General features: G+C 49.6%; 1 protein-coding gene across 4 annotated transcripts in view; it reads right to left on the bottom strand.

Moving 5' to 3' along the window:
- AACS (acetoacetyl-CoA synthetase) overlaps window positions 1–8,377 on the bottom strand; it is a 52,246-nt gene extending 43,869 nt beyond the window's left edge. For all 4 annotated transcript variants that reach the window (XM_081540511.1, XM_081540514.1, XM_081540512.1 and 1 more), the window contains exons 1-2: window positions 8,074–8,377; window positions 512–615 (exon numbers count right to left, since the gene is read on the bottom strand). In XM_081540511.1, the coding sequence (XP_081396637.1) occupies window positions 512–615; window positions 8,074–8,206 (237 nt within the window). In that variant the 5' untranslated portion in view covers window positions 8,207–8,377. The remainder of the gene's footprint in view (window positions 1–511; window positions 616–8,073) is intronic.
- Between the last annotated feature and the right edge of the window lie 6,247 nt (window positions 8,378–14,624).

The following is a 14,624-nucleotide window of genomic DNA, read 5'->3' as shown; positions in this document are numbered from 1 at the left end:
GGGGCATGGGTTCGATCCCTAGTCAGGTAACTAAGATCCCACATGCTGCACCACCAAAAATAAAATAAAATCCAGTTTAACAACAAAACTGATAGTTTAAAAAACAATTACGCGAATGCATGCAGCATCACTGAATGTATACTTTAAAATGGATCAAATGGTAAATTTTGTGTTATGTGTATTTTACCATAACTCTAACAATTTTTAATAGAATAGAAACAAAGTGATGCCCTACTCTTAGGATCACTCAGAGTGCCAAGACAGGGCCTGGGATCCATGCTCACTGCGGGGCTCCAAGTCTGCAGAGTACCCATGAGGTCCTTGACCCCAGAACAATCCCCCAACAGTTCTCTGAGGCAATGACTTTTTCCCGCTGTTGTGAGGATTTAAAATAAGATAGGATTTAGTCTTCCTCCAAATTAACACTTCATTTTGAATCATAACCACGAGCCCCCCAAATTAATGATTTTGCAACACACAAAAAGAATGTGTAAGCGAAATCTCTACTTACCTCATCATACATGCGTGAGAAGACAATTCCACTGAATTTCCAGAATTCTGCCCAGAAGTCTGAATATGACTCAACTGACCAATGATACAGGTCATCATAATTTTCTGGAAAAAAAAGACATATAGCTCAGATTAATCTTAGGAGGAAACTTAGTTCAATGATAAGATGGAGTTACATGTGTCTGAAGGCTTCAAAGGCATCTGATGAGAAAGGATCTTGGGAGAGCAGGGCACCTTAGTCTTTGTTGAAGCAAACCCACCACTGCTAGTCCCCAAAAGGAACCAAAGCAATGAGGCAGCTGATTTTTTATCTTAGCCAGCATGCCTGAGACGATGGACTCTGGACCCAGAAGGCCTGAGTTCAAATCCCGACTTGGCCATTTATTAGCTGTGAGGCTTCAGGCAAGCTCTGTAAGTGCTGTGTCTCTGTCTCCCCATCTGTGAAATGGAAATGATTAATAACAACCTGCTTCACAGGGCAAATATGAGGATTTCAATGAGCCCAGGTATAAAATGCTTAGGGGCTTCCCAAGTGGTGCTAGTGGTAAAGAATCCACCTGCCAATGCTGGAGATGCACATTCGATCCCTAGATCGGGAAGATTCCCTGGAGGAGGGCATGGCAACACACTCCAGTACTCCTGCCTAGAGAATCCCATGGACAGAGGAAGCTGCCAACCTAAAGTCCATAGAGTCATAAAGAATCGGACACGACTAGAGTGACTTAGCACATTATTATACCATACAAACTCACAAAACCTATGTTCAATAGATTTGAAAATTCAGTCCAAAACTGGAAGCTTGCCAATGACTCTTTATGCCAAGACAATGCTATGGGGATTTTTTGTATTATTTTCTTATTTTGATTTCTGAGTAAGCGCTACATTCACAGCATTCAAAATCACAAAGTAAATAAAAGATTACATGTTAAAGAAAAAAAAAACAGCCTCCCTCTCTCTAACCCCCACAACCCTCTAACTTTTCTGGTCCAGAAGTAACCAGTGAAAGAGATTTTTGTGTGTGTGACTTTGCAGATTTTATGTGTCAGCAAATACATCCCTCTGCCTCCCACTTTTACACAAATGGAGGCATGTTCTTCTCAGCAGGTTCTAATCCTGGGACCACGGGCAAGTCCTGTCTCCTCTTTGGGCCTTTTTAATCTCAGTATGTTTTCAACAGGACTTAAAATTCATCCACTGGTGCCCCCAGGGATGATAACAGTTCAGCAGGAAGCTGACCAACAGGTCGAGTTCTCTCATCGCATCACTCAACTACAGTTTTCATCATCCTCACTGGGGGTGTATCCAGAGGATGAGACATAGTGATCCCTGCCCTTAGCAGTGTCCCTCCTCCATGTGGCATCCAGTAAATTTTTTTTTTTAAAGAGTTCTTTTTTGGGGGGCTGCACCGGATCTTAGTTATGGCATGTGGGATCTAGTACCCTGACCAGGGATCAAACCTGAGCCCCCTGCATTGGAAGCTCAGTCCTAGCCACTGAACCACCAGGGAAGTCCCAGCATCCAGTGATTGTCCTCAGTCATACTGGACATGGGAGCCAGAGTAAGAGAGCAATCGCTGAGAGCCAGGGCGGCAGGGTCAGGGGGCTAGGACCTGGGAGGAAGCCAAGAGCCCAGGCCATGGGGCATCTCTGGCAGCAGAGACTGGGACAAAGTGGGAAGAGTTAGCACAGCCATAATGAGGGGAAGGGGGGGCCTTAGAGCTCTGAGTTCAAGAAAGAGAAGCTGGTGTCCCAGCAATGATGCCTGCCCCTCCTCCAAAGCCTACAAGAGAACCTCCCCTGAGCCCTGCCCTTTATCTGTTCAAGCCAGGAGCCACAGCCCAGGTCGACCAAGCTCACAGGGAAAGACGCCAGGGATGGTACATCTGGAAGCCTGGAGCCAGCCCTGACTCTCGACACAGTGCTTGGGGACCTCAGGTGGGCCACACTGTCTCTCTGGGACTGTTTCTCTTGAGTGTCATCTGGAAACTGGCTGGAGACAGCCACAGGTCCTCCCATGACAGTGCAGGGTTAACCTGCCCCCAAGGGCCAGGCTGGATGACTAGCATTCGAACCTCAGCTCTTGTCACTTACTAGACAGCGACCTGGGGCTGGCTGCTTCACCTCTCTGAGCCTCAGCATCCTCACCTGTGACACGGGGACAATTGCAGAGGCTCTGCTGCCAGAGAAGCAGCAGACACTTCTCAGACAATGGCTTCAGGGCCGACCATCCGGGTGCAGGTCCTGCCACCCTCTAAACTGGCTGATGTCACCCAAGTCATTTACCTTCTCTGGGCCTCCGACTCTTCTTCCGTAAAAGTGAGATAATGGTAGTCATCGTGGGGTCACTGCAAGGACTGCGTGAGTCAAAGCACAGAAAGCACTAAGAACAGTGCTTGCCAGAGAGGAGGGCCCAAACGTGTTATCCTGATCATCACTTGTGACACGTGACGGGTCTCCTGACTGCACCGCATGAGCTCAGACAAGAAGACAGGGATAAAAAAGCACGTGTTAGCAGGAGTCTGCTGCCATGTTCTCCATTAAGGGAGGCAGCGCCAGGCCCAGGGCGCCTCTCTGGCAGCAGAGCCTCTGGAAGGCCTGGAGGAAACTGCACGAGACAAACAGGCCCTGCAGGTCCTCTCCTAGGCTTTTTTTTTTTAATCATCTTGGTCCTCAAAAATTGCAAAGAGCTCTGGCACCAAACCACCCACCCCCGCCGAGGCTGACACAAGAGATGGAGCCGGAGCTTGAAACGCAGGCCTCCCCTGAAGACCTTGAGAGCCCATCACAAACTGCATCCCCAACAGCATCTAGCAGGGGGCAGGAATGTAACCAGCCTGCCAACCCAGGAGCTGGAGGTCACAATGGCATCTCAACTTCACAAGGACCCATGGAGAAGTGGGTGGAGTTTGTGCCCAAACTCTCCCACCATCCACAACTCTCCAGTCAAGCAGGGAGTCCAGGGCTTCTGTTCGCACACATACACCCCAACCTGGGCTCAGAGACTGTGATCTAGACACCTGGGTGACCAACCACAGGCATGTCTCGTTCAGTCTGCACGATGCTCAGAAAGAAACGGAAGCAGCTGATACTAAATTTGGGTTTCCGGATGAAATTCAGAATTTCTGGCTTCTCCCGAGAAGATGGTGCATCTTGATTGTGGGAGCTGGCCAACAGGTGTCTCCTCCCTGCCCCTGGCTGAGCCAGGCTGATCCAACAAACCAACCAGCTGTTACAGAAACGACCAAGTGCCTTGTGAGGCTAGGTCAGAAGGTCATAAGGACACTGCAGTTCTTGCTGTCATGATCACCTGCTCTGCAAGAAGCCAGTGGCCACGCTGGGAGGACACTCAAGCAGCCTTAGGTGGCAAGTAGTGGAGGCCTCCTGCCCACAACCAGCAATGACTCACTGCCACGTGAGCCAGCCCCCGAGAAGTGTGGCTGACAGCCCCGGTTCAGCCTTCAGGTGAGAGCAGATGGACGCAGCCTTAGGAGATCCAGAGCTAGAACTGTCCAGCTAAGCCCCTCCCAGAAGCCTGACCCATGGAAACTGAGAGATACTAAATGTCTACTGTCGTTTTATGTCACTAAGTCCTGGGGTGATTCGCAATGAAGCAACAGGTAGCAGTCACACAATATGGTGACAAACAGCTAAAGCAGGTAACAGGTGCCCCACCCAGCCCTTCACACACATGCGAGGCAACCTGATACTGCAGTTCAGGGCACTGACTCCAGCCCCACTGCTCACAGCTGTCAGACCTCAGCCAAGACTCTGAGCTTCCAGTTTCTCAGCTGGGAAACTTGATGAAAGCCCCATCTACCTGGCCAGGTTACTGAGGATTAAGTTAGTTAATCCATGTTAAGTTCCCAAATGAGGTCTGGCTCATTTGTGTAGGAAGGGCTCACTAAACATTCACTGTTATTAATATCTCATCACCTGCCTGGTCCCTGCAGGCCTCTGAGTTTGTAAGCCCTGCCTGCAGCTTCACTGGCTTCTTCCTCCCCACCTGTGAGAATTCTGACCCGCCTACACCTTTCACATCTCAGCTCAAGGTCCTGTCCGCCCCCTTTAGTGGCATCCTAACAGCCCTGGAGCTTAAAAGGTGGGTGGCACACCCCCCTATACCCACTCCTCAGCACTGCTACCTTTGTGAGAGCCTTCTCCCCATAAGGACACTTGAGCCGTCTGAGAATGGAGACCAAGCCTTCTTTGTGTTGGCCAGTTTTCCCCCAGATGCTGGCATGCAGAGACGAGTTGCAGTTTGTGATGTAAAGACGCTTGGCCCAGTCCTCCAGAACAACGTGTACTGGGACTTTCCTGGTGGCCCAGTGGCTAAGGCTCTGGGCTCCCAATGCAAGGGGGCAGGGTTCAACCCCTGGTCAGGGAACTAAATCCTACATGCTACAACACAGATCAAAGATCCCATGTGCCATAACTAAAAGACCTAGCACAGTCAAATAAATATATATATATTTTTTAATGGCTGTGTATAAAAAGCAAAAAGTAATGTGTACCATAAAGCTGGTGGCACTCCCCTAATGACAGAGAGCTGGTACATGTAGTATGCCCCCTGGGGCCTTGCAAACAAGGCCAAGTGTCACAGGCACATGTGCTGGGCTGGGGCTACAGGCCGCCCCTGAGGTCTGCACCCAGAGGACCCCAAGGTCTAGGCGGGCATGCTGTGGATTCCCAGATGAACTCTGCTGGAAGCCATGACAAGAGCCAACCAACCTACGGTTCTGGTCCTGGAAGAGACTGCATAGTTCCAGGGAGGCCCTGCCCCTGCAAAACACAAGGATAGAATTCTCCCGCTGATGGTGGTCTGGGGAGGGCTGGACAATGCCCCCCGATTCATCCCATCTCAGGGTTGCAGTAGGGCTGAGCCAGCCTGTGAAGATGCATACCTTGCTCTCTCCCTGCATCCAGAAAAGAGCATTGCTCAGTGCTGCCTACCAGCCACACACCAGCCACTGCTGATGGCACAGAGAACACAAGTTTAAGGGTGCTGTCTTTAAGCAAATAAGAAGGCTCACAAATAGGGAATTCCCTGATGGTCCAGTGGGTAGGACTCCATGCTTCCACTGCAGGGGGCACAGGATCAATTCCTGGTCAGGGAACGAAGATCCCGCATGCCTCACAGACCAAAAAAAAAACATGCTCACAAGTAAATGAAAAGGCAAGACAGGTTAAAAGTCCAAATTATATGCAACTGGAGAGAGAGGAAAGGAGAAAGTGGTCAAAGAGAATAATCAGAGAAGACAGCATTTGAGTTAGCTCTTAAAGCAAAGCCCAAAATGTCCAGGGCCAGGCCTGTGGAAAGGAGAGAAGCAGGGTGGGTTAACTATCAGGAGTAGAAGAGGAGGAAGAGAAAAAAACCAAGGTCTGAAGCACTCCCAGACCAAGAGAGGAGGCCCACTCAGCTCAGCTGATGCCACTTGTGGGAACACAAATTCATCATCATGGGCCGGTAGGTTTGCCAAAGAAGCTGGAAATCCTGCTTTTCCTATGCAGTCTCTCAGGGAGACTGCAACTCAGTGTAAGAAGCCCAAACTAAGTCTGCAGGTTCACCCTGGCCAGCAGGCCACCAGACCCAGCCTTGAAGGGCAGACAGGAGTTGGGCAGGCAGTCTAGGGGCTACTGGTGCCTGCCAGTGTCTGCTCAGCCACCCTCACTGGCCAGGTGTGGCAGAGCACTCAGCCTGATTGCCTTCACGCCCACCCAATGATGTTGGTCCTCTCATTATGCCCATTTTACAGATGAGGAAACCAAGGCTGGGGAGATCCGGTAACTTCCCTCTGACCACACAGCTAGTAAGTGGCAGAGCCAGTTCAGAATCCTGGCAGTCGGATGACAGCTCAGCCTCACGCGTCTCACAGGACTGCCCTTCTGTGAAATCATTTTGTAAAGCATAAGCAGGAATAGCTGGCAGAAGAAAAAGAGACCTGGAATCGAGGCAAGGAAGCACAAAAACAGGATGTGGTTCCACTCCTGGCTCTTGGTGGGAATCAAGTCTGTGCCCCAGGGAGTTTCCTGGCAGTCCAGTGGTTGGGACTCTGTGCTCTCACTGCCGAGGGCCCAGGTTCAATCCCTGGTGGGGGAACTAAGATCCCAAAAGCTATGCGGTGTGACCAAAAAGAAACAACTCTGTCCCCCAATCCAACACACATTAACTTACCAACTATTACCTGAAAAGAAGGCCTAGGGAGTAATAAGCCACACCAGTCTCCAGGGAGCAGGCAGCCGGGAGAGGGAGGAAGCTAGGTGAGCAAGGGAAGGGGCTACCTGTGGAAGCTATGACGCCCACCGTGCTGTGGAGGACGTGGAAGCTGCCAGGTGGCAAGATGTGCAAATCCACAGTCAACAAGGAGCCATTGTGAGTCTCAGAGCCCAGGTGTGACCAACCAGACCTTCGCTTCAAGGCTGCTCAGGCAAAGCCCGCAGGCAGCAGGTACTGAAGAGAAGAGAAGCAGGAAGGAGGAAAACCAGCCAGTGTTCAGGGAAGAGGAAACCAGGGCCCCCAGGGAGATGCGGGCACTGGGGTGGAAAGGGGACCATGCTGGAAGGCAGACGACCCAAGTCTCCATTCCTGTGGGGCTCCCTGAGGACAGTGATGCCACCAACAGAAACACAGGAGTCCCTGTAGCCGGCAGAGGGGCGAGACGAGGGGGAAAGAGTCACAATGAGACGAAAATTGCTGAAGGGAGGATGCAGGAAGTAGGTGGACAGCCAGGTAGAGCTGAGGGAAAGCTTCTCACTCAGAAAAGGGCCATCTCACCCAGGTGGCTCCTGAGGACAGGGAGGGAGCTGGAAGGGGGGCGACTGGGCTAGGTTCGGTTTGGGGCTGGGAATGTAAACACATAAGAGGAAGGAGTTCCACCCCAATCCCAGAGACAGCCTCCTGCCTGAGCATCATCCATCTTCTCGATGCCCAGAATCCAGGCTGGCCTCTAGTAGGGTCAGCCTGGTGGGGGCGGGGAGGGGGAGAGCGCCCTGAGGGGTCAGCACCAGGTAATGTGGCTGGCAAGTGACCCACTCCTCAACAGAAGGGAAGAGCTAAGGGTCAAAGAAGACCTGGGTCGGAGAGACAGAAGCCCCCGGGATGGGAGGGCAAGACTCCAGGGAGCATTCCTCACAGGTAGGAATGTCTAACAAGGGATCTCTCGGTCCACAGAGGTTCCAAGAGCAGAGGGGCTACCCTACCAGGGAGATGGATACTGCAGAGAAGAGGAGACTGGCCCCCAGAAAAGAGAGGAAGTGACACCCCGCACAGACATGCGGGCAAAACCCCACAGTCAGAAGATGTCCCACCCTCCAGGGAGGGGGCCCCCCTGTCCAGTGGCTCCTCCAACCCCCAGAGGCGGGAAGATGAAATCAGGAGACCATTCCAATAACTAAGAGGGGCCCTGACCCCAACGTCCAGGAAAAGGGGGCTCCCGGGACTCCAGGAGGAGTGTCTCTCTGCCAAGTGGTCCCTCGGACGGCCAAGGGAGGAGCTCGATTTCTGAAAGCCCCTGGTCCAGGCAAGAGGTGGCCGGGGAGCCCCCCGGGACGCGCGCCCCGCACTCACCCAGTGCCAGGCCGCAGGCGGCGCTCACGGCCGCCCGGAAGCGGTCCATCTGCGTGTTGTTCTTGCTGTCAGGCTCCCACATCACCTGGCACTCCAGGATCTCCTCCCGCCCGGCCCGCGGTTCCTTGGACATGGCTGCGGCGGGGACGGCCGGCAGGAAGGCCGGGGCTGCGCGGGAGGCCGGGACTAGGCCGGGGACCGAGCCGGGGGCGGCAGCGGCGGAGGCCGGGGAGCGGGACCCCGCGTGAGCGGCGAGGCAGACGTGGAGCAACTGCACGCGGACCAGCCGCCCCGCCCGGACTCCCAGCGAGCCCCGCCCCCTAAAGTCCCCGCCCTTCGAAGGCTTCTCCGCTCCCAAATGTAACCCTCCGCGGGCGCGGCGCCTCGAAAAGGAGTGCTGCCGCGGCTCCGGGACTACAACCTGCGCACGCCCACCCGGGGGTGCTGCGCAGGCGCGTTGAGCTGGGCTCCTCAGCCTCACCTGGAGCGCGAAGGGGTTAAACCAGGGCCGGAAGTCGAGGTAGAGACCGCAGGCTCGTTCGTGTGTTCTTTCGTTCACGATTGATTTTTTTGTTGGTCCTACCCGTATTTACCGAGCGCCTGCTGGGTACCGGGCACTGTGCAGGCTTTGCAGGCGCGTCACCGAGCGAAGCGTAATTCCTGCCCTCAGTCAACAAGAGATAAGGGGTGGGGGACAGGTGTGGGGAGGAGCGGGGTCAATCAACAAATACATTATATAAATGTCATACACAGTATAATACATACAATAAAAAACAGTATACCAATGAGTATCATACATAAAAAAGAGTAATATAATATTATTCACGTAATAAAAGGTAATAAGTGCTTTGAAAAATCAGAGAAGGATAGAAAACATGGGAGGAGTGTTTCTATTTGAAAAAGGTTGTCAGGGAAGGTCCCATTAAAAAGGTTATTATATCAATAACTTGAGGTAGGAGTGAGCTACTTAGTAACCTGGAGGAAAGTTTCCAGGCAGCAGGAACAGCAGGTGCTAAGGTCCTGAGGCAGGAGAGTGTTGGATGTGGTTAGCGAACTAGCTGAGAGGCCAGTGTCTTTTCACTTGAGACCTAGAGTAGAAGACAAGGTCAATGAAGGAAGAGGGGGAAGCTCAGGTGGGTTCCTGGAGACCAATGAAGATTTTGGCTTTTACCTTGGGTGACACGAGACCATTGGAAGGTTGTCAGCAGAAGGACATACTCTGACTATAACTGTCATAGGAGTCACTCTGGCTGCAGCGTTGAAAATAGTCTTCAGGAAGCAAGGGTATAAGCAGGAAGAATGATTAAGGTGATGTTTCAAGAGATGATGATTGCTATGGAAATGGAGAGGAAACTGCCATAGGATCTTTTTTTTTTTTTTTTTTTTTTTACTGCGCTGGGCCTTCATGGCTGCCCGTGGGCTCTCTCTAGCATGCAATCTTCTCATTTCAGTGGTTTCTCTTGTGGAGCACAGGCTCCAGGGCGTGTGGGCTTCAGTAGTTGTGGTGCACAGGCCTACTTGCCCAGCAATGGGATCCTGCCCTCCCACCACCACCTGCTTTGGAACTCATGTCCCCTGCATTGCAAGGTGGGCCCTCAACCACTGGACTACCGGGGAAACCTGCGATGGGAGTTATTTGAAGTTTCATTTGCTGTACTCTTATTGCACCTTGGCACTGTTCTGGGGACCTTCCCATATTCCTCATTATTTATTCTGACAGCAACCCAGTCAGCTTCTCCCAAGTAACAGTTTTTTGCAGTGCTGGCATTTTAGGAAGAAACCCCCTCCCTCCACCACTTAATCTTAAATAGCTCCCATCTCCCAGTCACGACAAATAAACATAGATGCTAGCTTAGAACAGAGTGCTTACTATGTTAACACAACTTCCAGAATTTCCCCTTCCCCTGACCTCCAAGTTCTGGGGCCAATTCTAGCTCTGTCCGTAAGTCACCTCCTTTGTGAAGGTGGCTGCATCCGTGCTAAATCACTTCAGTCGTGTCCAACTCTTTGTGACTCTACAGACTGTAGCCCACCAGGCTCCTCTGTCCATGGGATTTCCCAGGCAAGAATACTGGAGTGGGTTGCCATTCCATTTTCCAGGAGATCTTCCCAACCCAGGGATCGAACTCAGGTCTCCCATATTGCAGGTGGATTCTTTACCATCTGAGCCACCAGGGAAGCCCAGAGAAGGGCAGGAGTCCATCTCAGCTCAGAAGGCTCATCTTAGAGAGACTCTTGTTTATATGTTCATCCCTTTAACACTGGACTGCAGATCCCACGGGAGCAAACTCCCTGTCTAACTGGTCTCCACAGGGTCCTCAGAGCCTGATCCATAGTAGGAGCTTAAGAAATGTTCATTCATTCATTCATAAATGTCCAGCGAGTAACTGGTGTGGGCTAGCAAGGGCAGGGGGTGGGGGTCACTGTGTAAACCATAGACCTAGCCCTTATGGGGGTTTCCCAGATGGCACTAGTGGCAAAGAACCTGCCTGCCAATGCAGGAGACATAAGAGATGCAAGTTCAATCCCTGGGTTGGGAAGATCCCTTAGAGTAGGGGATGGCTACCCACTCCAGTATTCTTGCCTGGAGAATCCCATGGACAGAGAAGCCTGGTGGGTTACGGTGCATAGGATCACAATGAGTCAGACAAGCCTGAAGCCATCTAGCATGCACATAGCCCTCTTGGGGAGTAGAATTCCAGAGCTTTACCCATAGGTTGACCATTTGTCATGGAGCCAGAGGGAGACTGGATTGATACACCTGACAGCTACCTGGTTCATTATTTCTTTCAGGTCAGAGCCAGCCCCCCCACCCCCACCCCGTAGAGGCCCAGGACCTGTAGGGGAAGCCAAGGGAGAAGTAAGTTACAGTCAAAATAACTGGCTGTTTGTCCTCACCCCTTGACTGTCTCCCAGACACACCTTGGTGGTGCCTTTTCAGGCCCCTCCTTGCTGCCTCATACTCTTCTTTTTCGAATTTTTAAAATTTATTTATTTATATTTTTATTTTTTGGCCACACCATGTGGTATGTGGGATTAGTTCACCTACCAGGGATCGACCCTGCTCCCCCTGCATTGGAAGCACAGGGTCTTAACCACTGAACCGCCAGGGAAGCTTCTTAACAAGCTTAGAGGGGGGTGGGGGAAAGGAAGAGATTCAAGAAAGTTGTTCCCATTTAAAATGGGAACAGAGAAGACAGGGATAAATTAGGAGTTTGGGATTAACGTATACACACTACTATAAAGAAAATAGAAAATCAACAAGGACCTACTGTAGAGCCCAGGGAACTCTGCTCAATATTTGGTAATAACCTACATGGGGAAAGAATCTGAAAAAGAAGCAATATATGTATATGTATAACTGAACCACTAGCTGTACACCTGAAACACAACATCGTAAGTCAACTATACTCCAATGTAAAATAAAAATTAAGTTAAAAAATAAACAAAATGGGAACAGAGCTGGAAGGGCTTTCCTTTACCAAGAGTCTTAAACTATCTGTGGGTAACCCCTCTTGGGTCTCTGAAATTCCCATCTTCCCCATCTTACCTGTCACTTTCTTGTTTCTTTTTTGGCTGCACTGGCTCTTAGTTGCTATGTACGGACTTTCTCTAGTTCCGGTGAGCAGGGCCTACTCTCTAGTTGTGGTGCGAGGACTTCTCATTGCAGTGGCTTCTCTTGTTGCAGAACACAGACGCTAGGTCTCAGGCTCAGTAGTTGTGGCACATGGGTTCAGTTGCCCAGTGGCATGTAGAATCTTAGTTCCCTGGGCCAGGGATCCAACCCGTGTCCTCTGCATTGGCAGGTGGGTTCTTAACCACTGGACCACCAAGGAAGTCCCATCAGTTGCTTATGTTTGATTTAAGGATTCAGATGGATACTATTTATACACCACACTCCTGACCTGTGCTTCTCCAGGCTCTTCTAGCTGCTTCCAAAAAAAAAAAGTGAAAGAATATAGACATTTGCCAGACAAAATGCACTTACCGTATTATCAGAGGGCTGACCTTCCAGTCACTGCTTTGGAATTTCCCCTGTGTTTCCCCCAAGTTCACTTATGTTCATTTTTATTTTTCCTACAGTGGAATGTGTTCAAGTAGATTTTCCATGTTTCAAAATTCTCACTGTTATACGCTTGACCTTTAACCAGTAGACTAAGTTATGTGACAATATTGAGTCCTCTGGAATATGTTGAAAGCAGTTTCATGTGAAAGACATGAGTATTTGCAAAAAACCCCGATGATCTGGAAGAGAAGTGGCATCCACACTTGACACAGGAGCCAAGATTATCAGAGGAAAGCACATATGTTTTTGAAACATGAATTTCATGTTTCTTGTATCACTTTCACTTTTCACTCTGAGAGGTTTCTGTTCATTTTGGTACTTCCATCATCCATCTGCGATAGTCTAGGCCAGGGGACCCCAACCTTTTTGGCACCACGGACCGGTTTCATGGAAGACCATTTTTCCATGGATGGTGAAGTGTCAGGGGAGTGGCTACAGGATGATTCAAGTGCATTACATTTATTATGTACTTTATTTCTATTATTACATCAGTTCTACCTCAGATCACCAGAAGTTGGGGACCCCCTAGTCTAGACCATATGAAGCCATCAGTAATAACTAAGGAAAGTCAGATCCCCAAATCAGGACCCCCTCTGTCACAGCTCCTGTGTCTCAGGATTCCACAAGGACAAAGAGGACGAGAACTAAAGATTCTTCACCTGCTGATCTTCGGGAAGAACCTCCCAGACAGAGGGCATAACAAGTGCAAAGGCCCTGAGGCATGCTTGGCACAGTCAAAACGTAGTGACCATATAGGGCCTTGGGAGGCTCTAGCATAAAGACTTCACATTTTGTTCAAAGTGCAATGAGAAGCCACTTGGAAAGTGCTGAGTAGGAGAGGGATCTACATTTCCAAAGGATTATTCTAGCTGTTCTGTGGTCACAGAGTGAACAGGGTTGGGTTTGTGGGGGGGTGGGATGGAGTGCAAGCAGAAAGACCTGTTAGGTGGATACTAGTGGAAACATGGTGCAGCTTAAAAAAGAGGAGACTGTATATACATTATCATGTATAGGAACACAGCAGACAAGATTACAGCATCTTTTGACATCTCCTCCATGGATTCCACTGGATGACTATCTCATCATTTACTTATCTCTATTCATGTATATATGTGTGTGTGCTGCATGCCTGATAACTCACTTCAGTCATGTCCAGCTCTGTGTGACCCCATGGACTGTAACCTACCAGGCTCCTCTGTCCATGGGATTCTCCAGGCAAGAATACTGGAGTGGGTTGCCATGCCCTCGCCCAGGAGATCTTCCTCACCCAGGAATTGAACCTGCAACCTGGATCTCTTATGTATTCTACATTGGCAGATGGGTTCTTTACTGCTAGTGCCATTTGGGAAGCCCGTGTGTGTGTGTGTGTGTGTGTGTGTACGGAGTGGGATGCCTTTCCCTTCTCCAAGGATTAAACCCGAGTCTCCTGTACTGCAGATTCTTTACCATCTGAGCCACCAGAGAAGCCCCATAGGTCTATATGCTTCTTTTTTTTTTATTATTTTTTTATTTTATTATTATTATTTTTTTTTTAGTTGGGGGCTAATTACTTTACAATATTGTAATAGTTTTTGCCATACATTGACATGAATCAGCCATGGGTTTACATGAGTTCTATATAAATATATACTTATATACTTCTATATAAATATAAGCACCTGTAGATATACATCTCTAAATGTCTATATTCTTAAAGATATGGGGATACCAGACCACCTGACCTGCCTCTTGAGAAATCTGTATGCAGGTCAGGAAGCAACAGTTAGAACGGGACAGGAAACATCAGACTGGTTCCAAATAGGGAAAGGAGTACCTCAAGGCTGTACCTTGTCACCCTGCTTAATTAACTTATATGCAGAGTACATCATGAGAAACACTGGGCTGGATGAAGCACAAGTTGGAATCAAGATTTCCAGGAGAAATATCAATAACCTCAGATATGCAGATAACACCACCTTTATGGCAGAAAGCAAAGAAGAAATAAAGAGCCTCTTGAGGAAAGTGGAAGAGGAGAGTGAAAAAGTTGGCTTAAAATTCAACATTCAGAAAACTAAGATCATGGCATCCGGTCCCATCACTTCATGGCAAATAGATGGGGCAACAGTGGAAACAGTGACAGATTTTATTTTGGGGGGCTCCAAAATCACTGCAGATGGTGACTGCAGCCATGAAATTAAAAGACATTTGCTCCTTGGAAGAAAAGTTATGAACAACCTAGATAGCATATTAAAAAGCAGAGACATTACTTTGCCAACAAAGGTCCATCTAGTCAAAGCTATGATTTTTCCAGCAGTCATGTATGGATATGAGAGTTGGACTATAAAGGAAGCTGAGGGCCGAAGAATTGATGCTTTTGAACTGTGGTGTTGGAGAAGGCTCTTGAGAGTCACTTGGACTGCAAGGAGATCCAACCAGTCCATCCTAAAGGAAACCAGTCCTGGATATTCATTGGAAAGACTGATATTGAAGCTAAAACTCCAATACT

The sequence above is a fragment of the Giraffa tippelskirchi genome, chromosome 11 (assembly GCF_054371585.1).
Source record: "Giraffa tippelskirchi isolate mGirTip1 chromosome 11, T2T-mGirTip1v1.2.pri, whole genome shotgun sequence".
NCBI classification, from domain to species: Eukaryota; Metazoa; Chordata; class Mammalia; order Artiodactyla; family Giraffidae; genus Giraffa; species Giraffa tippelskirchi.
Note: the sequence above shows the minus strand (reverse complement) of the source record. Positions and strands in the feature narration are given on the sequence as shown.